Source organism: Fusarium proliferatum (assembly GCF_900067095.1).
Source record: "Fusarium proliferatum ET1 genome assembly, contig: FPRO_scaffold006, whole genome shotgun sequence".
NCBI classification, from domain to species: Eukaryota; Fungi; Ascomycota; class Sordariomycetes; order Hypocreales; family Nectriaceae; genus Fusarium; species Fusarium proliferatum.
The window spans coordinates 185,803-205,892 of NW_022194795.1; the positions used below are offsets into that span (position 1 = coordinate 185,803).

Below are 20,090 nucleotides of genomic sequence, written 5' to 3' on the forward strand. Positions count from 1 at the left end.
AGACCCAGGCGGGCAAGGCAGAGGACGCGCTGTAGAGCAAGCTCTGCAAACCCAGGACGTGCCAACCGCATCTGGCTTCGGTAACGTCCAACGGTCCACCAAAATAGGTCGCCACTGGACGCAGGGTTGTTGGCAGCACAGAATAGACAAGGACCAGGCTAGCCAGGATCAGGATCAATATCAGGGCACCCACGCACGAGGCCAGCGCCAGTTGCAGATCCCGCAGCTTGGTGTTGGGCTCGGTCAAGGAGGGAGACAAGCGTCCGGCACGGATAGTCCCAGGGAAGAATCAGTCATCACGTTGACAGCCCAGCCTGAAGAGGGAAACTCCTCATCAATAGACGAAGTTTTAGCAGAGTCTGCAGCTTGTCTCGAGCAGCCGGGAGACCCCAGCTTATACTATCTTGGCTTACTGCAAAACCAGAACCAGCTCCACCACAAAAACCACAACGCCCAACAGTATCAGGGTTTTGTGGGCAACGACCCATCAATATCAACAAGTCATCAGCGACCTCAACCTTCCGGGTTTGGTTATCAGCATCAGCAGAACCAAACTCCTGCATGCTCATCGCCACCATTCTCATTTTCTTTCCCCCCTCCAGCACCTCCATCATCAGCACCAGCAACATCTGTCTTTGGACTGGCCCCTCCTCCTCCTCTGCCTTCTCCTGTATCTCCACCAAGACCACCGCCGAGGCGACGCTTCCAGCCAACTACGTCTCGCCGTCAGCAAAACCTGTCCCACTGCCGGTCAAATTCCAATCTGAGCTCGAGCTCGAGTGTCAGCACTGGTGCCAGCAGACGTCTTCTGGCCTCTCGGTCTCCTGCAAGTCACTCTGCCAGTGGGAAATCCCCTCGTCAGCGCCTAGCATCAGCACCACCATTACCACAGCCAATAGACAGTGCAGACCCACAGGATACGCCCACCGCCCACCACCGCCATTCGCCTTTTCTTCCTCCTCATCCTCACCTGCCCGCTTCTTCTCTTTCTGCCTGTTCTACCCTCTCAGCTCCCTCCACGTCGTCTCCCTCCTCCCCCATTTCCGGCTCTATCTCCTCTTCTCCCGCACTTCTGTCGACCTTCTCTTCCATCTCTTCTTCTTCCTCATCTCATCTTACCACTTCGTCGGCCATATCCTCCCCACACATCAACAACATGTCGAGATCATCCCGGAATGCTGCCCCTACCACGTCAGGTACGGGACGACAAAACGAATACTTCGTCCCTCGCGATGGCATCGACCGTGAAGTCATCTCCGCAGACATCTGCCGCTATCTGGGAAACGATGCCCTCGTGCGTCCCGGTCATTACGAGGTACGCCATCTACCTTGATGAACCCCACTATCGTGATGAAACAAATGACTCACATTTCATGACGACAGAACCCTCAGACAGGCCAAGCCGTGCAAGGCTACTACATCACCGCTTACAGGAATCTTACAACTGTGAGTTTCTTTCTCAGCGCCAATAACTACTCATTAGATACTAATGATACGCCAGGCTATGATTGAGGATCTAAAAGCAGACTCTGCTCGATGGGATAGTGAAAGGCGTGCGCAGACGTCGCGCAATACCTCTGGAGGTACTATTGCCTCGAGAAACGTTGGCGTACCGCCGAGACACTCATCTAACTCACCTGTAGTGCAATACCGCTACTCGGAGACGCACCAGTCGCGTCAGCACCACGGTCCTACCGAAGGCCCTTATCAGACCGATCCATACGCTCGTGACCCTGGCTTTGATGGTCCCAGATACCCAGGAACGGGTGCTCCCGGTTACACTGGAGCCGCTGGCTCATACGGCCAGCCCTACGGTGCCTCAAGTAGTGGTGCGTTTGCCGGTTATGCCCAAACCCAGCAATCTCCTCCCCCAGCGGATACAAGGTTCAGCTCTACTACCGCGGCCACCATGGATCCATCCTACCAGGCTTCCCAGAGCCCCTACGTGGCCGTTGGAACAAACCAGCGCCCTAGAGGCGGATACGACCCTTACGCTAACCAGATGGCCACATCATCAGCTGCTGCACAGCAGGCCTATGCCACTGCTGCTCCCACGCAACAAGGCTATACAGCCACTGCTTACCCATATTCAGGTCAGGCTCCTCCTGCGGGCTACGCGATGCAGCCCCAGGATCCCTTCTACGGTCGTGGTGCGTATAGCGGAGGCAACACTCGCGCGGCGGGTTTCCACATGGTCGAATTACTAACACTCAAGGTCTAGCAGGTCAATCAACAGCACAAGGATATACCCAGGCCACACAGTATGAAGAAACCCCCCGTACTCGCGCTTCCGCGACACCAACAAATACTCAAACAAATCCCAGTGGTACCTCCAGCAGCCGACGTAGTGAGCGAGAGAGCGACAGGCACAGCACAGACCGACACCACCGATCAAGCCGCCGGTAAAAGGTGTGTTTCCTGGAGGACTGAGGCCGGATCTTTGTGCCCTTCCCTTTCCTGCCTGAACTTGACGAGGCAATCCGACCTCCTCGCGAGTGTGATGATTTCTGCATAATGACCGGGTTACATGGAGTACGGCTTATTTTCCTTGGATCGACCATTTCATCCTTTTCTGTTTCTTCCGGATATGATCCCCTTCAGAGGTTTCCGGTTTCTTTTCTCTGGCTGTTGCCGCCGCCGAGTTGCAAGTTTGCATCTCAATAGGAACTTCCTACTGGAAAGGTATCAAATTCCATCCTCTGGACGCTGATTCCGTTTTCTACGAACCTGGATCTCCCTTGGAGTCGATAATACCCCTGGACGTACCGTGCCAACTGTTATTGCTACCGATGATGCCCTGGATACACGAACTGGACCTTACGAGACGCATACCTGGGTGTCTTTTTTCTTTACTCTTTTTATGACGACATTGCATTGTGGATGGGCCTTTCCTGGATTGACGACCTCATCGACTACACACCACTATTTGCCTTACGGATGAGATTATGCTGCATACGTTTTACAATGGGACACGGCGCTGAGCTGGGAAAAGGAAGGGGAGCCATCCCTTACCAGGTGGATCTGGGGTGGTATTTCGATGTCATGACCTTGCTGTCCGGACGTACCTTCAGGGGGAGTATTCTGTTTTTCCGTTCTTCCCAGGATCTGGCTGGTTCTTGCTCTCGACTCCAATGTCTTTAGCTCCCGGATTCTTCGGTGTTCAGCATCGTGAAAACGTGGTGTTTATCGGAATAGTAATTGGCAGAGGCCGGCATCCGGACAGCAAGGTGAGTTCGATTGAGCTTGTATATATTAGCCAACCCTTTTGAAAGGAATTTCTGCTTCCCCCCTCTTCCCCCCCTCTTCCTGTTTCTTTCCACATAGGGACTTTCCATGGATATTTGTCTTGATATGAATCGCAAAGACACTGACTCGCCAGACTTTACTCAAGCAGCTAGGTGCACAAATGAACTCCCTGGACTCAGATACCTCATACCTCTTACTGGACTTCTTGGACATCTTGGACTCTGATCAACCACCTGGCAAATACCTTCCCGCTTGACCAAGGAATGGACCCACTCCCTGAGGATGTTTGCTTTTGCCTGGATCTCTTCCTACTCAAGCAATGCTTTGCTTTGGATCCTATGACCTGGACAACTTACCTCAGCCGAGGTTTGCTCATTCGTCACTGACGATATCGTTACTCATTTGCGTCTGCAATGGGTTGCCTGGGACACAAAGAAACAAAACAAGTATCTAAGCATATCATGCCAAAGGAGCCAAGGTAATATGCAAACAATGTGATTCAATGACTACGAATCTGGATTCAATCTCGTTTCACATCACTGGATCGCAACTTGCTTCGTTACTGTCTGCGACATAGGTCGCTTGTTGCCGTGGATTCTACTGAATCCATTCCTGTTTGCATCGCGGGCCGACTTCTTGAGTAACCTTTGGGATGAGTCAACTTGCTCAAGCCTGGATATTTGCTACACCCTGCTGGACACATGGCAATTGTGGAAGTCGACAATTTAGAGCAACCTGGCGTGTGGATACCTTGATCCTGGACTCGCTACGTTGTATATGGAGTCAGTTATCGGAACGATATTTCGACCTTTCAATCAAGCACAATGTAACTTCCGGAGCTGTACATGCATATATCACGACATTACTGGATTTTGATCAAGACTGGATAACCGGGTCTTTTTTATGCGAATGATTGTGTGCTCGGTACTATGAGAAGAAGCCTGGTTGGTAGCATGGATGGCGCAGCAGGAGGATGAATTGAGGGTTTAGACGGGTTGGCTCTATGATCTACTTTTTTGTTCTTTTTCTAATCCTGGATCCCATGGACGCATCTCGTTTGAACGTTCTGTTATTTTGCGTCTGTCTCATATCCTATGGTTGTTGAATCTTGATAGTGCCTTGGGACAGATACAGGGAGTTTATGAGTCTTGTTTCTTATTCGCTTGGGGCGGAATGCTTGGGAGAGTTGAATCTCATGATTTATTATTGTTGCAAAAGTATGTTGAATGAATACAAGAGTTGGCCACACCTTACTTCCTGTTTGCCGTACGTTCAAATTATGATTTCCCTCGGGCGAAAGTACACGTCAAATTTCCAGCATTTGTTAAGCAATAACACATTTCCTTGCTGCCTCAAGTATTTGCAACAGGGTCGGTGCATCTGGCATTCATCACTGACGGTCCAAAGCCGGGCGGCTCCTTCGTCGATAGGGATGATACGAGTAGAGGCGTTGGTGAGTGCAGTGAGATGTGTGATGATGTCTTGGAGGTTGATGGGCTCGAGAGGTAGGCTCCGACGGAAGCGGCTGGAGGAGGCCGTCCCCAAGCAGTGTATCGATTACAGAGAGGACCCAAAGCTCGCAGCGGCCAGGTCTGCCAGGAGCGTTGGCAGGCTCGTAAGGATCGAATGGTCTTGGGTGACTCTTGATCATAGCGCACGCATTGTCGAGTTCTTGGGACGCAATGGAGCCGACACATCTGCTATCATGAATGGTGCCAACCTGACCTAGAGTCTCGACGATATCCGAGACCAGAGTCATGTTAGGCTGCGTATGTTCAGGGTTTGAAGATTCCAGAACATGATAGAGATAGCCTGCCGGTCGCGGAGAGCTTGTTGGAATGAAGATCTTGTGAGTGCCAGGGGAGTGTTGGATATGAAAAACCTGATAGCGAGCTGGTTCGGGGGTTTGAGCTGGCGGATTGGCGATAGGATCAGGGCTGGAAGCCTGGGCAGAGTCGGAGCTGACTGGGAAGATCATTGTGACAAGATATGGATTGGCGCTAGGGTGGGTTTAGAATGTCTGGGCAGGCACGGGACGAAGAAGGTCTTGTGAGTCTTTGTCCTGGCAAGTTGGCAGGAGATTGCCTCTCGATATATAGGGTTATGTATCAATTCTTGAGCAACAGCACCAAAATTGGCCGTGGAAGTACGGCAGAGAGCTAGTTGACCAAACCCTGTTAGTGTCGTCTGGAGGCTGTACGAACCCGTGCGTATCGTATCATCAGGGTACTGTGAGAACCGGGCGGCTCAGTTTCGAAGGCTGCGGGTGTCCGCAAGCCAGGCCACAGTAATCATGATGATCCGAGTTGGTTGTTTGTGGTGTTGATTCGGGACGTGGTCGATCACATTGTATATTTCAGGGGATGTAGGCCGAAAAATGCTGTTTGGGCCAACGAAAAGTGTGTGGGTTTGTCCGAAAGGTAAGCCCGCGGCATCGGGCGGGCAGTTGTGTAAGTTGTGTGATGAAGTCCAAGCCTATTGCTCGTCCCGAGGTTCAATAGAAGCCAGAGCTCTGTGTCAGGACAGGAATCCAAGCACCTGCCCGTAGCATGGAAGCCCTGGTCGAGTCGAGTTACGCATATGCTGCAGGCAAAGCTCATAATAGATACTCGCATATCGAGCTAGCATGCTTGGAATGGAGACAAGAGAGATTCTGCACTAGGTACAGGATCAAGCTGACGTGCGCTGGAGGACAAGTGCAACCGCATGACAGAGCGGAGCGTTCAACATATCTAGCCTTGTATGGAAACTCGGCCGCCCTGTGCAATGGAGAGATAGTTCGCGGTGAAGTCGCTTGACACGATGGCGTCAAGGTCGGCATGATACGCAACGGCACGGTACGGTACGGTGTGGGAAGGCGAGTCGGGTGGCTGCGCAAGCTCAAACTGAACACAAGCCTGGCTTGTGGTGAGTGTTTGTTGTGCTACGAGAGTTAGAAAGAGAAGAGCCCACATCCTTGATGCTCCCATTTCTTGGATCTATCTTGCTGAGGTATTGACAAGATTCACACAGACTCAAGGATAGGAGTGATCACTAGCCCTTCATTCCTTATTCAGTCATGTAGACGATGGTTCAGAAAGTGATCGATGTATTGTGCAAATGAGAATGGACAATTAGCAGATGAGTGAAACATCTTTTTAGAGGACAACCTACTACCCCAGAGCGATCACATCGTTCAGTATTTCGACAAAACCCTAGTATTTCTTTCCTTGGGTTTTTGCGATTGGTCGTCTTCAAATGGGAGTGTTCGGGCGTCAAACGCTTGCGATTGATGAGCTGGCTGACTTCGAACGCAGTGTTAGTATTATATGTTCAATTCTATTGGAATAGTGGGATACTACTTACTTGCTGGTCGGGCACAGTTTGAGGATTGTGGAAGGGCGAGTGTTTAGGAAGGTATTTTATGCCGTATCCCGTGGGTCTTGTTGCTCAACATTGTGATCGAATAGTCCTTTTGCATTGCAATTTAGAGGCTTGAACTAGGCGGCAAATGAGACGAGTTGCAAGGGTTTATCTCTTGGTGGACAGGTTATGAAGCTGTAGAGATGGCAGAAGTAAGACGATGAGATGGATGGGTCGTGGCAGGAGAAAACAGCCCGTCAGAGACCTAGGTACCTACCTGGTAGGTACTTGGGGGCCAAGGAACTTACCTAGAGGTACCTACCTTCCATGGCCTTGAAAAAGGTTGACTGCAGGTAAGTGTCTTACAGAAAGCGCGAATTTAAGGCAATAACCTTCCAATGTCATGGCTGACTGCATCTCGCAGGAAGGAGTCATCCTTGGTGAAACTGCAACTACCCGTCACGATCTCCGCGTGACTGGAAACCCCCGTATCTGCACTTGCCACTTCTAAGGTATCCGGAGACACTCGGTCAAGATGTCAGAAAATGGAAGGAGCTTGAAGAGGAAAGAATGACCATGGATCTAGTTGTCATGGAATTGAAAGCGGGTGGGCCCTGGATGAACAACATCACCGAGGAGGTAGGTAAAAGAGTGGAGGCAGTAAGGTAGTCGTGCTGGGAGGTGTTGTCATAAGGAGATACCTATCTATCATTCTGTATAAGCCAACCAATTTGGCCATCAATATTGCCTCCATTGTTTAACAAGATGAAAGAAAGGCTTGTAAAATGAGAGACAACCTTGACATCAAGACTTGAATTCCATACCAATAATCTTCTTGATACCGTTTCTCTTGGTGAGCAATCCAATTATACCCAGTTTCGACTCTTCTCTCTTCCACCCTTCTTGCATCGGCAGTCTCTCTTCCTGCAAAAAGGCCCTGGCATAGTTACATGGCACTCTATCACCAGTTCCAATGACATTGAGGATCAGGGCAATCTCCGCACAAGCAAGATCGTGTTCGAAAGACCCGTATTGAAGACCCGGGTTATCCTCTCTCTGTCTGGCGATGCGCTTCTTGCGAAACTCTGCGAGGTCATTCGCAGTAAGAGTCTGCCCGTCCTTTGAACTCGCCAAGAGATCTTCGACAAGGTCTTTCTGAAGAGTGATGTTATCACCTTGTTGATGATCCCGGCGGGTCAAAGATATATCGTGCTCAACTGTGTTGGGTAACCCGAGCTGGTCCAAGTTCAGAACCCTGTGACCCTCAGAGTCCAGCTGACCCGGCTTGCGCATACCAAATCGACCCAACAGAGACCAAGGGTCCCTGATCGCTAGCAAAATACTTTGCAAAAGAGACTTCTTGACGACTGGGTCATCGTGAAATTTTGAAGGCGCGCGTTCTTGAAAGATGGGATTGGCAAAGGCAGCAGCGAGAGGCTTGGAGAGGCCAACTGCGTCCATGCCAGCGAGAACTTCTTCAACTCGAACATTTCGGCCGTCGCGGGGAAGATAGCCATGATTCGCGAGAGAGTTTATCATCGGGCAGGGGCCGCGTATGTCGTTTGGACCCGAAGGTGCATATGTCCCTTTTGCGAGTGGTTCTGAAGCTGAAGCCATATTGAACACCAGTTACACGATGATTAGGACAGTATGAATGTGAATACAAGAAGCTATTACGAGCATGTGATAGAAAGAGGGGCAACAAGATTCAGTTATACTGTGTACCATGTCTTGCTTCCCTCCTGACCTTAAGCTTATGCTCGTCGAGCTATTAGCCACTGATGTAACAGCTGACAGACACTATTGTCGCTAACGACTTCAGCCAGCCTCATTCTCATGGTCGCCGGCGGCTTTAAAGCATAAGCAGCTAAAAAAGAGCTCTCTTTGGCTGGATACCGTAGCATTCATGCGCTTTGACTGCGGCATCATCCATAGCAAACTCAATTAAGACACCCAATAAATAGCTGCCAACACTAGAGTGCAGGGGCATTCTTCCCTCCAAATTGGACACCGGTGTAGCCAGACTGTGAGAATTAACCACGATAATTCAGTAGGATACCTGGTATGTCGTATTCCTCGCGTGGTTTTGAATTGCGGTGAGTAGGTAGGTTGGTAACACGATGCAAACATCCGAATAAATTGGACATCAGATCATGCGACAACGAACAAGAGATGGCTTGACCAGGTTTGACATACAAGCACAAATATTCATGGGCTCCTCAGTTTGAAACATGGCTTGCAGGTCAAGAAGTACCGGGGATTGAGATGCAGAGCAAGGTTTGTCTGCTTACTCGCTTGCTTGCTCTGAGTCAGTTGCTCTCATGAGAGGTTGTCACATCTGCGTGCTGCAGACGCAAACGAGCGAGCATACATAACAAATTTCCGGGTGCATATGCAGAGAAGAAATAAATCCGAAAATCTCTGGCTTATTTGGTGGAATCACTGTGTGTTTCATTGCCTGTAATGAATGCCTTGTCAAGTTTAATGCTCAGTCACTTAGAACAACATCGCTTACAGAGAGAATTTCCAGACTTTTCCTTTACACGAATCGTTTGCGTCTTGATACACATCAGTTGCTGTTGCAAAGCACCATATGTATCAGAGCAAATCAAATTACCACCCAAGATTCCCTTATGGCAAAGAAGACACAAATCACAGCGTTGTCATCAGGATATGACTATAAGTTCAGCACTTTCCTCCTTTCCAACCTATTCCTCACCAAAAAAAACCATCAGTTCTCTCTCTCTCTCTCTCTCTCTCTCTCTCTCTCTCTCTCTCTCTCTCTACCTTATATATATATATATATATAGTGAAGACCAATAGTGTGCAACTCAGAGCTGAGTTGGAGGGCCAAAGAATCAGTTCCAGATCAATACAAGCTTTTGCCTGATGTTGCTCGATGACTATCATTATGTCTCCAACTATTTCTTTTCATCTGTTTTGGCTATCTGAGTTATCATGTCATAGAATTAATCACAGAGATATGCTGCTGATGAAACAACTGGCTCTGTTCCGAACATTTTGATGAAGAAGCGATAGTTGTGAGTCACTTAGTAGGCAATGCTCCTGCTGCAATAATACATTAACGTCTCTTGGTGAAATACTAAATTCAATGGTCCTTTTCAGGGCTGCACGGATAAATATAACGATTCATCTTCTGTTTCAAAGCATATAAAGAGATACCACAAGGGTGAGACACTGCCATAGCCAGCACAAGGACTTGGTCTACAGAAAGAAAGTCAAAACATTTTGTTTGTGCAACGGAATGTGCAGAAGCTAAGCCTTTTGTACACATCAACCAACATCAAATCAAACAGAACAGATAAGAAAACCCAGTCGCCGCCAAATACCTCGGGACTTTTTGGCTTTCAGGTGGTTGGGTCTGTGTCACCCTACCAATCTACCAGGCAGCCAATATCAGCCGTCTTTATGAAGGGGTCTATTGTGACCATGCCGTTGGTTCAAGTTAGTGAAATATACAAAAGAGAACGATACATCATTGACTCGGTACCTCATGTTGTGTTCTAATTGTTCGGGCTGTTGTTCGATTTTTGGATCCGCCCCTGCCACTCACTGCTCACCAAGCTGCCAGTGTCAATTAATGTTCCCAATCAACAATCCTACAGAGCTTTATCGTTCTTAAGGTTGAGGGAACAGCAATCTTTACATAATCTCCTTCTTACACACCTGCAGACTGAACCTTGCCCTGTCACCAGAGTTCGGACAAGATGAGTGATATGACCAGAACCAAGCGCTGCGGGCTTTGCGGCCTGCCGGTCAACGCGACCGACCTAGGTATATTGTTCCTCTTTCAACTTTGAAGCGAGAACTAATACTGATATCTATAGAATTGCACGAAGATTGCGGACGCATTGGCTTAGGCCACTTACAGCGTGCCATGCAGAGAATCCACCAGTTCAACTTTGAACCCCCAGCAAGACAGGAGGAGCACGCGAGGGTCACGAGATGGGCCGAGGCAATGATTGCTGAAGGGCTGTCGCTTTGTTTCGCTCAGGGCGAAACAAAGGCTGAGCAGGAACTCAGCAGGACGTCGGAAGTCCTGCGAGGCATTGGCCAATACTTGGTCTCACATTACATAGTGAGAGAGAACGAGTCTATGCTTCGCAGGGTTTCCCGTACGACATTTGGTCTGAAGGGCAAAGTTAATGTCACATTCTCTTTGTTCCAAGGACGGAAGTACGTTGCGTCTGTGTCGAGCGGTCAGGAGCAGCAGCCAGGCAAATCATCCGAACTGTTTGCACTTGATCCTGGGGAAACGGCGCATGTCGTCCACATTGCCGAGAACCATCTCGGTGTCGTTGAAATGGTAGTTACTGACTTGCACCAAGTCTTTCAAGCTGACCAAGTTGCTGGAATATGGTGGAGAGCCATCTACATCCCATGTGGAAGATGCTTAATCATGGCAACTAACGATGTAAGTTTATAACTCACGATAGAAAACCTACTATCTAATATCCAAACAGGGCGTCAAACTTCGGAGCCTGTCTCCAGTAAGCCCTTGCAATTTCTGTACATCATTGCGAGGACCTCGTTATCACCAGATTGCATGGCCTTTTCCAACCCACCACATCGCGATCCGCTGGGTTGGAAAGCCACGCTCATATCCGGCGCGAATGGCACCTGTCATCTTGAAAGGGTCTTGTAGCGGTATATCGACTTATTGGGAACACACAATCATGGCAATTCACAGTCATGATATTGACGAGAAGTCCCTGGCCCCTTACTCTCGGACAGGCGAGGATGCAGTGTGGATTTTTACGCCCCTCGACGACAACGAGGCAATTACGGAGATATGGTGGGGATGCATTGACGGCAACGGCGATGCGATGGGTGTGAGTATCTCATATTGTGTCATGCTACGAAGTGACTGACAGACTATAGCTTCGGACCAGCAAAGGCCGAGAGGTCTTCCTAGGTTTCGTAGGTGCAATCCCAGACCTTGATTGGGAACTAGCATCTACACCAGCGATGAATAACTGCAGATTTTATTACGACTCTATGTCATCTATGGCTATTGGTGGCCTAGCATTCGAGGATCCCAGTCCCGTTACTCAAGGCGTCCAGCCCTTTGACCCTACCACTATTGTGCCACCAATGCCAGACTTTCGGTATTGTGTCGAGCTCTTCTTCTTTTCGTCAGCCAACCTAAAGGGTCTCTCCGAAATCACAGTCTGCCAAATTCCAGACAAGCGTGGGATCTCTGGTCTCCTTCTCGCATATACCAACGGCCACAAAGAGGCTCTTGGTGAAGTACGATTGAACTCTCTTGAGCCTCCTATCGATGTCGGCAAACAGGACCGGATCTGGCTACGCTTTGAGTATGATCCCACAGGAATCATCGATGAACATCCTCGCCTTGTCGAGATCTCCTTTTCCCGGGTTGAACCAATTATACGCGATGGAACAGATCCTACAATTGTTGGCATCAACTGTCTCGAGGTTCTCTTCACAGATGAACTCCACTGGTGGTGGTCATCCCTACAGTGTCAGGTATTCTACAACGGTCAGGGCAGCTTACAGCCACGAGATGCTGATAGATGGTTACTATTCAACGACTAAATAGTCAAGCCCTTCCACTACCAGTAACTGTCAAAATCGACAGAATGGCCTAACGAAACACTCAGACCTATCAAGGCAAATGGACTAGTATCTAATACTTCTAACTACTTTCTTTACCTCAAACTTGCCGCCCAATCGCCATTTGCAGTCTTCCGCCCACTGCTATCACTTCATGAAGACAGCTATCGCTGCACACCACATAATGCGATTTTCTACTTCCAGTCTTACTACAGGAATCCATCTGTGCATGTCAACGTTACTTAGACGTCCTCAGACCGGGCTTGGAACTATTTTGATACCAAACAAGCTATTTGCAAACTCGTTACTATCGTGGTGCTGCAAGCCGATTCCAAAGAGGACTCGCTATAGACAGAAACAGGAAGTCATCTCAGTTGATTATCACCAGAATTTGGAGGCAGTAGCAATACAGTAGTTAAACACTCTTCAATCGAGTAGGAGGAAGATAGATGCGGTATACTCCTGTCTTAGACCAAGAAGAACCCAACAGAGATGGTTCGTTACTACCAGCCTTGACTACCTAGTTGATTTCAATGTTTTTACATACGGCGCATTCAAGCAAGCAACCATCGCGCATAATTGTTACGCAAGAGAAAAGGGCTGCCTCCCTCATATCAAGTTAGATACTATAAGTACCTATAGAAAGGAGTCTGCAGGAACCCGAGTAAAAAACTCGCGCTCTCCTTTGTCTTTCGTCAGTAATATATGTTTCTTTGGACTCCGTCACTTTATTATATGCATATTTCTTATATATATGCTGCCCACGATAGTTGTCGGCGGTCTTGGGGTGAGCTCTATTCAACCATATCTAATACCCACAGTAGAGCTAACAGGAACAGGTCCGCACAAGCAAAGGCAGAGAAATCTGCCAAGCTCATGCTACTCGAATGCACGAGACGACATGGGTTCTGGCTGACCTACCTCGAGGTTCAGAAAGGACAAATATACTACGGGAGCGATGCCCCTGCAGGCGTCAGCGCCCTTGCTTTTCGCAGTCCTTCCCCTCGGGGTCTTTGAGTCAATTCGACCCATTGGCCACGATGTCTCCGATCCCCAGATTGAGATAATGTGTTGAGGACTTCTTTGGTGGCTCTGTCAACCTGGCAGACGTTGTCGAGGTGACTTTCTGCCGATTGGAGCACAAGCCAGAGATTACTTCTAGCGTACTTTACCAGGTGAAGAACTTTGGGAGGATCTCAACCGGAGAGTCGTTATGAAATTGCGAATTAATAGGCTTTGGAGGTGTTGTGGGAGGGGACTATGGAGTGGTGGTGGTCACCACTTCAATGTCTTTTGGTGTATGAGGGGGAGGGCCAGCCTCCAACCTCGAGATGCCACAGTGTGGCTCGAGCTCGCTGCCTAGCTCTCTCTGGGGAACTGCTTGGACATTGTGCTGTTGAGAGTAAAGATACCTAATGCTTCGAAGACATACGGGGGTTTGCAAAGTTTCTACGACTGTTCAGGTGACTTCCCGACGGCATGAATGAGGTTAATGCAAATGCAGCCAATCCGATGTCTCACAATAACCTCTTCCTGGAACTATTGAGCCGCCATTAATTCATGCAACGGTGGAGAGTGGCCACAACTGAGTGTTAGAATATAGAGCAAATTCTACAGATTCGAATCATGTCATGCTTGATGTAGAGAAGTTTCTACCCTTGAAATGAAGAAATGACAATCGTGACGTCTCAAAGGCCCGCTGAAGAACCGACAGATTTGGAGTTTCTGCATCTAAGCCAAAAGCGGTGAGAGAAATGGCGGGGCACTAGTGATTATGGTGTTGGACCCTGCAATTTGACTGGTTTTTTTCCCCTCTCTCTTTGATTTGTTTTGCCTACCTATTTTGGTTGTTTTGGTCTGTTGTTTTTGGGTTTTCTCCCTGTTGTTATGACGGTCCTTCTATCGTGGGGGTATTTGTCAGGTTACTACAGAGTATGCATACAGAGCCTGAGATAAGTGATTCCTTCATATTCACGCCTGTAGTATCAGTGACATGCCACCAGGTGCTAGTAATTTTACCTCAACATATCCATAGGTTAGTACCTTGTTGTCTCCTGGGAAAAGCGCTTGTTTGGCCTCTCTGAAATGAGACACGCCTGACCCGACCCTACCTAAAACTAAAGGTGATCGCCCATTTTGCCATGGGTGACCTCGTGCATTTCTCGTGGCATACTCGTGCTGCCCTGCGAGGTGCTTTGGCTGTGGCTGTGGATGGGTTCGGTGCTTATGGTACTTGACCCAATCGCCAAGTTTTGGTGCGTCGGGAGGTACCACAATCATTGGTTAGGTACCTGGAGTAATTGGATTGCCATTGACTCGGAGGCTTGTTTGGTAGCAGTGTGTTGAACGTGAGAACCCTTGCATTTGAGCTGCCACAATTGGCCTTGCCTTGGATGTTATGTTCTGGTGCATGCATGCATGCGTTCAGCTGCCTGTCATTGTGACTTTTTCTGTTTATTTTCAAGGGGTTTGACTTTGTGTAAGCAGTGAATGTGTCTCCCTTACATCAATGCCTCTTGCAGGGCAGTATATGAGAGTCGTCCAATGATTGGACTTTTATCTAAACCATCCGTTGATCATCATCGTGTCTATTCTCTTGATACTTTCATCAGAGAAACGTTATGGCGAGAACGTTATAACATCAATCCTCGTTATTATACCCGCCGAAGTAACGAAAAAGAACAAAAGTTAAAAAAAAAATAAGAGACTGACCCACCTGCTGTTACATACCAAAAAGTGTGCCCTCCTCCAGTTCGTTCGTTCGTTGACTGACTTCATTCGACTCCGTCCCCCGACGTCGTCTCCAGCTTTTGATGAAGGCTTCCGCTGCCGAGTGATCGAATTGTGTCCCACACACAAACCCGCACCGCGTACCGTAACTTGGCCTGGAGCCCTACCCGGCCCCAATCAGAACCCCCATTTCCCATCTTTTCGAGCCCCTAGACACTCGCACACACCTCACGGACGGCCCTGGTGGTACTTTCTGCCGACTAGGTACAACTTTTTGGGCCTCTGGCATCGTCCATCGGGACCTAATATTTCAGCTCTTTTTTTCCAAGGAAAAAGCACCAAGGGACCAAAAAAAAAACCTTGATCAACAAAAGTCGCTGTCGCATTCCCAAGGCGTCAACTTAATTCAGCACAGCACAGCAGCTCGCTCGACTATTGAGACCCCTTCTGCTTCACACCGTGGTCTCGTACGTAGTCGTTGGACTGTGGACTGTGGACTAAAGTTAGCTGGCCTGGCTGCTTTTTCTTGTCTCTAGATGCCCCGCCATCTGTCGCTCGCCATCCTTATCCAGACCTGACAGATCCTGATTCCGCCTCTTTCGTCCGCCTTTCTTCCAACCTCACACTCCCATCCCCCTCGGCCTCGACGTCGACTTCTCTTCATATCCACCCTTCATCATGGATCCCGCCGCTGTGAGGTCCTTGCTCGCTACTAGCTTGGACCCTGATGCAGACAGTCGAAGGCGTGCTGAGCTTCAGTTGAAACAGGTGCGTCCTGCGTGTGTTTTTGTGTTTGCGTCTTTGGTCAAGGTGGTCGAGGGAACGGAACTCTTTTGTGCTTGGGTATTGGTAGAGAATCTTCCAGCCATCAGCTCTGCTCTGCTCTGCTCTTTGATGCGATGGCTGGCTGGCTTCTCTTCCACCTAACTTTGGGTTTCCTTTTCCGATGCCTCTTTGTGCAGCTGTGTCCCTTGCGCCAGCCTCCAATTCTAAAAGGAACCACGATGCTAATTTGTTCCCGTCTGCCTTTCTAGATTGAAGAACAGCCCGGATTTCTCGAATGTCTGCTCGATATTTTACAAGCCGAACAGGAGGCTAGCGTCCGCCTTTCGAGTATGTCTACCAACTCTCGTGCCCTCTATCCAGCCTGTTTGTGCGCTCCCTCATCAGTTCACTTCTGACCAACTTCCACTCCAGCCGTGATTTATGTCAAGAACCGTGTCAATCGCTCATGGTACAATAATGAGGGGTACTCTCCCGACCCCCCCACCGCTATAATCCCTGAAGAAGAGAAGGCTCGTGTACGAGACCGCCTTCTGCCCATTCTCGCTACGTCCGAAACCCTCGTCCGCCAGCAGCTCATTCCCGTCCTCCAACGGATCCTCCAATATGACTTCCCCGCCCGTTGGCCCAAGTTCATGGACTTCACCGTCGAGCTTCTAAACACGAATAACCCCGGTTCCGTTCTTGCTGGTCTGCAGTGTCTGCTCGCCATCTGCCGTGCGTTCCGCTATAAGTCGACCGACAGCGATGACCGACAACACTTTGACAAGATTGTGGAGGCAACATTCCCCCGTCTTCTCGCCATCTGCAACGAGTTGGTGAACCAGGAGAGCGATGAGGCTGGTGAGATGCTTCACTTGGCCCTCAAGGCCTACAAGCATGCGACATGGGTGCGCACTCCCCTGGATGTGATATATTTGCTTGTGAGCCACGTATTGACCTTGTTCGCAGTTGGAACTCTCGCCTTCACTACGACAACGTGACACCAACATCGCTTGGTGCACTGTTTTCCTACACACGGTTTCCAAGGCTTGTCCCGCCAATGCTATGCAGGGTGATCAACACGAACGTGAGAAGCATCACTGGTGGAAGGCTAAGAAGTGGGCTTTCTTCAACCTGAACCGCCTCTTCATTCGGTAGGACTGCTTGCACATGTTGAACGTCGGTGATTCTGGCTAACATGTAATTTGCAGACATGGCAACCCTGCCAGTCCTGGTAAGGGCGAAGACGCACTTGCTTTTGCCAAGGACTTCACCGCGAACATTGCCCCCGAGATCCTCAAGCACTACCTCCAAGAGATCGAGAAATGGGTTGCCAAAACCTCTTGGCTCAGCCGACCTTGCCTTTCCTATACTCTGGTCTTCCTCGACGAGTCCGTACGACCCAAGGAGATGTGGACACATCTTAAGCCTCATCTTACCAACCTTGTTACCCACTTCGTCTTCCCTGTCCTCTGCCTTACCGAGGAGGATGTCGAGCAGTTCGAGGATGAGCCCGACGAGTACCTTCACCGAAAGCTGAACTACTTCGAGGAAGCGTCTGCTCCTGATGTCGCCGCTACGAACTTCCTTGTCAACCTCACAAAGAACCGTCGCAAGGAGACTTTCGAGATTCTCAAGTTCGTCAACGCCGTTGTCACCGAGTACGAGCAGGCTGCGGATGATCAAAAGAACCATATTGCCAAGGAGGGTGCTCTGCGCATGATCGCTACCCTGGCACCGGTTATTCTGGGCAAGAAAAGCCCCATTGCTGATCAGGTTGAATACTTCCTCGTCCGTTATGTCTTCCCCGACTTCACCAGCCCACAGGGCTACCTCCGCGCTCGTGCTTGCGACACCATCGAGAAGTTCGAGCAGCTCAACTTCCAAGATCAGAACAACCTCCTTACTATCTACCGACACATCCTGGACTGCATGGCCGACCCTGCTCTCCCAGTCCGTGTCACGGCCGCTCTCGCTCTCCAGCCTCTTATCCGCCATGATGTCATTCGAACAAGCATGCAACAAAACATTCCCACGATTATGCAGCAGTTGCTCAAGCTTGCCAACGAGGCTGATATCGATGCGCTCGCCAATGTCATGGAGGACTTTGTGGAGGTCTTCGCCACTGAGCTCACTCCTTTTGCCGTAGCACTTAGTGAGCAGCTCCGGGACACTTATATGAGAATTGTGCGCGAGCTTCTCGAGAAGGAGAGCAAGGTTGGTGATGACGGCGAGCTCTACAACGAGTATGACGACAAGAGCATTACTGCTCTGGGTGTCCTGCAGACTATCGGAACTCTGATCCTCACACTCGAGAGCACCCCTGACGTCCTGCTCCACATTGAGGCTGTCCTTATGCCCGTCATCAAGGTTACCCTGGAGAACAAGCTTTACGATCTCTATAACGAAGTTTTCGAAATCATCGACAGCTGCACTTTCGCCGCCAAGTCTATCTCTCCCACTATGTGGCAGGCCTTTGAGTTGATTCACACTACTTTCAAGGCCGGTGCTGAGTACTACCTCGAGGATATGTTGCCTGCTCTGGATAACTTTGTCCAATTTGGTGCTCCCCAGCTCGCTCAGAAGCCCGAGTACACTCAGGCCCTTTACTCCATGGTCGCTGATATGTTCACCGACAGTATTCAGGGAGGTGTCGAGAGGATATGTGCTTGCAAATTGGCCGAGGCCATGATGCTTAGCTTGAAGGGCCAGATTGATAGCTGTGTTGAGGGTTTCATCAACATTGCCATGAGCATCCTCGCCAACCAAGATGTCAAGGTGAAGAGCTACCGCATCCATCTCATGGAGATGGTTATAAATTCGATCCATTACAACCCACTTCTCACCCTTCAGGTTCTCGAGAACAAGGGCTGGACAAACCGATTCTTCAGTCTCTGGTTCGGCAGCATGACTTCTTTTACCCGTGTTCACGACAAGAAGCTTTGCATTGTTGCCATCTCAGCTCTTCTTAGTCTGAACCCTGAGCATGTGCCATCCAGTGTCTCCGTTGGCTGGCCAAGATTGCTTCAAGGCATTACTGAACTATTCCGCTCCCTCCCTGCCGCTCAGAAGAGTAAGTTTCATATCCTTTGTGCCATTGGGTTACAGCTAACAGATGACAGATCGCGATGAGGCCCTTCGTGACGACTTCCACCTCGAGTCCACTTATGACTATGGCGAGGAAGATGAGTGGGATGACGACGAGGCCAACTGGAACGCTGAGGAGGAAGAGGAGACAGGCGAGACTAACGAATCCAAGGACGAGAGCACTGCTTATCTTAACTTCTTGAACGAGGAGGTATGTATAATCCTACGCAATCACTAGGATATAATGCTAACGAAACCAAGGCCCAGAAGTTTAGTCGAGCGATTGACGATGTTGAGGAGGACGATCTTGGCGAGGACTCTGTTCTTCTTGAGTCGCCACTTGACAAGATTGAGCCTTATCAATTATTCCGCGGCACTTTAATGAGTGAGCCATTCCTTTACTCGTTGTTGGACATTGCTGACTTTGATAGAAATGCAACAAGAGCAACCCCAATTCTACAGCAGCCTGGCTGGACACCTCACTGCTGATGATCAGAATGTGATTCAGTCCGTAATGGTCAAGGCCGATGAGATCGCGGCACAGCAGGTGCAGCAAGCCCAGCAAGCCCAGCTTCTCGCTCAACAACAGGCTGCTGCGATGGCGGCCAACCTCAGCGCCCCTAACGGCGGTGCCAGCTAAAGGATGGCTGTTGAAGGATGTCGTACACGTATCACGAGTGACCTGAGTTATTGGAGTTGTTTCTGCCCCCATTTTGTTATATCCCTTTCCTCGTTCATGTCAGGGCAGGAGTAAAGATTCCCCGGAGACGAAGAAATGTGTTGAGCCCATACCAAAAGAAAGAGATTTAGAACGTGCAAACAACGATGAGCCCACCTACTGGAGGACCCCCTTCCAAAGAGTGCCGTGGGTATGATTGGTATAGGGGAGCTGGATTGCGAAGCATTTTATGAGGGTGTCTTTTTGGCGGGAAATTTGTGCTGAGGAGAAATGAGAAAATGAGCCGACGACGACGAGACTGCGGATGAAGCGAGCAAGAGGTCCATTTGATTTGAGAGTGCAAGCTGAGATAGGACGAAGATGGCAGTCACGAGACAAAAAGGAGAGGTGATCTCTTGAGCTGAGCAGTCACAGTTTAAAGGTAAACAAACAAACAAGTAAATACAATCGATAGTTCCATCTTTGGTTCGAAACCATCGTTTATCCTCACTCTGCCACATGATCACATAGACAGCTTTCCTCAGATGCGCTGAAGGGGTAAGTATGCTTCTCCCCCAGTGGTACAACACAGAAAGTTAGCTTATAACGGCAATTAGAGATGATAGAAAAGGGAGAGATAATTATTGGTCTCGTGATGTTGAAT

General features: G+C 49.4%; 5 protein-coding genes across 5 annotated transcripts; 3 read left to right on the plus strand and 2 right to left on the minus strand.

The window, feature by feature from the left end:
* Positions 1–1,156: 1,156 nt before the first annotated feature.
* On the plus strand, positions 1,157–2,406 carry FPRO_09139 (uncharacterized protein; the record flags this gene model as incomplete). The annotated part of the gene is made up of 5 exons (XM_031232500.1): positions 1,157–1,315; positions 1,384–1,446; positions 1,502–1,583; positions 1,644–2,150; positions 2,222–2,406. The coding sequence occupies 5 exons, from the start codon at positions 1,157–1,159 to the stop codon at positions 2,404–2,406; spliced, it is 996 nt and encodes a 331-aa protein (XP_031082430.1).
* Positions 2,407–4,636: 2,230 nt separating this feature from the next.
* FPRO_09140 (uncharacterized protein) lies at positions 4,637–5,224 on the minus strand (the record flags this gene model as incomplete). The annotated part of the gene is made up of 1 exon (XM_031232501.1): positions 4,637–5,224. One exon carries the CDS (start codon positions 5,222–5,224, stop codon positions 4,637–4,639), a length of 588 nt encoding a protein of 195 aa, XP_031082431.1.
* Positions 5,225–7,392: 2,168 nt separating this feature from the next.
* Positions 7,393–8,205, minus strand: FPRO_09141 (uncharacterized protein; the record flags this gene model as incomplete). Its single annotated transcript, XM_031232502.1, has 1 exon — positions 7,393–8,205. The coding sequence occupies one exon, from the start codon at positions 8,203–8,205 to the stop codon at positions 7,393–7,395; it is 813 nt and encodes a 270-aa protein (XP_031082432.1).
* A 2,111-nt stretch (positions 8,206–10,316) lies between these two features.
* FPRO_09142 (uncharacterized protein) lies at positions 10,317–12,168 on the plus strand (the record flags this gene model as incomplete). The annotated part of the gene is made up of 4 exons (XM_031232503.1): positions 10,317–10,383; positions 10,437–11,023; positions 11,073–11,441; positions 11,491–12,168. 4 exons carry the CDS (start codon positions 10,317–10,319, stop codon positions 12,166–12,168), a joined length of 1,701 nt encoding a protein of 566 aa, XP_031082433.1.
* Positions 12,169–15,594: 3,426 nt separating this feature from the next.
* FPRO_09143 (related to importin beta homolog Kap119p) lies at positions 15,595–19,408 on the plus strand (the record flags this gene model as incomplete). Its single annotated transcript, XM_031232504.1, has 8 exons — positions 15,595–15,684; positions 15,951–16,029; positions 16,114–16,589; positions 16,651–16,835; positions 16,893–18,754; positions 18,804–18,979; positions 19,030–19,153; positions 19,200–19,408. 8 exons carry the CDS (start codon positions 15,595–15,597, stop codon positions 19,406–19,408), a joined length of 3,201 nt encoding a protein of 1,066 aa, XP_031082434.1.
* Positions 19,409–20,090: the final 682 nt, after the last annotated feature.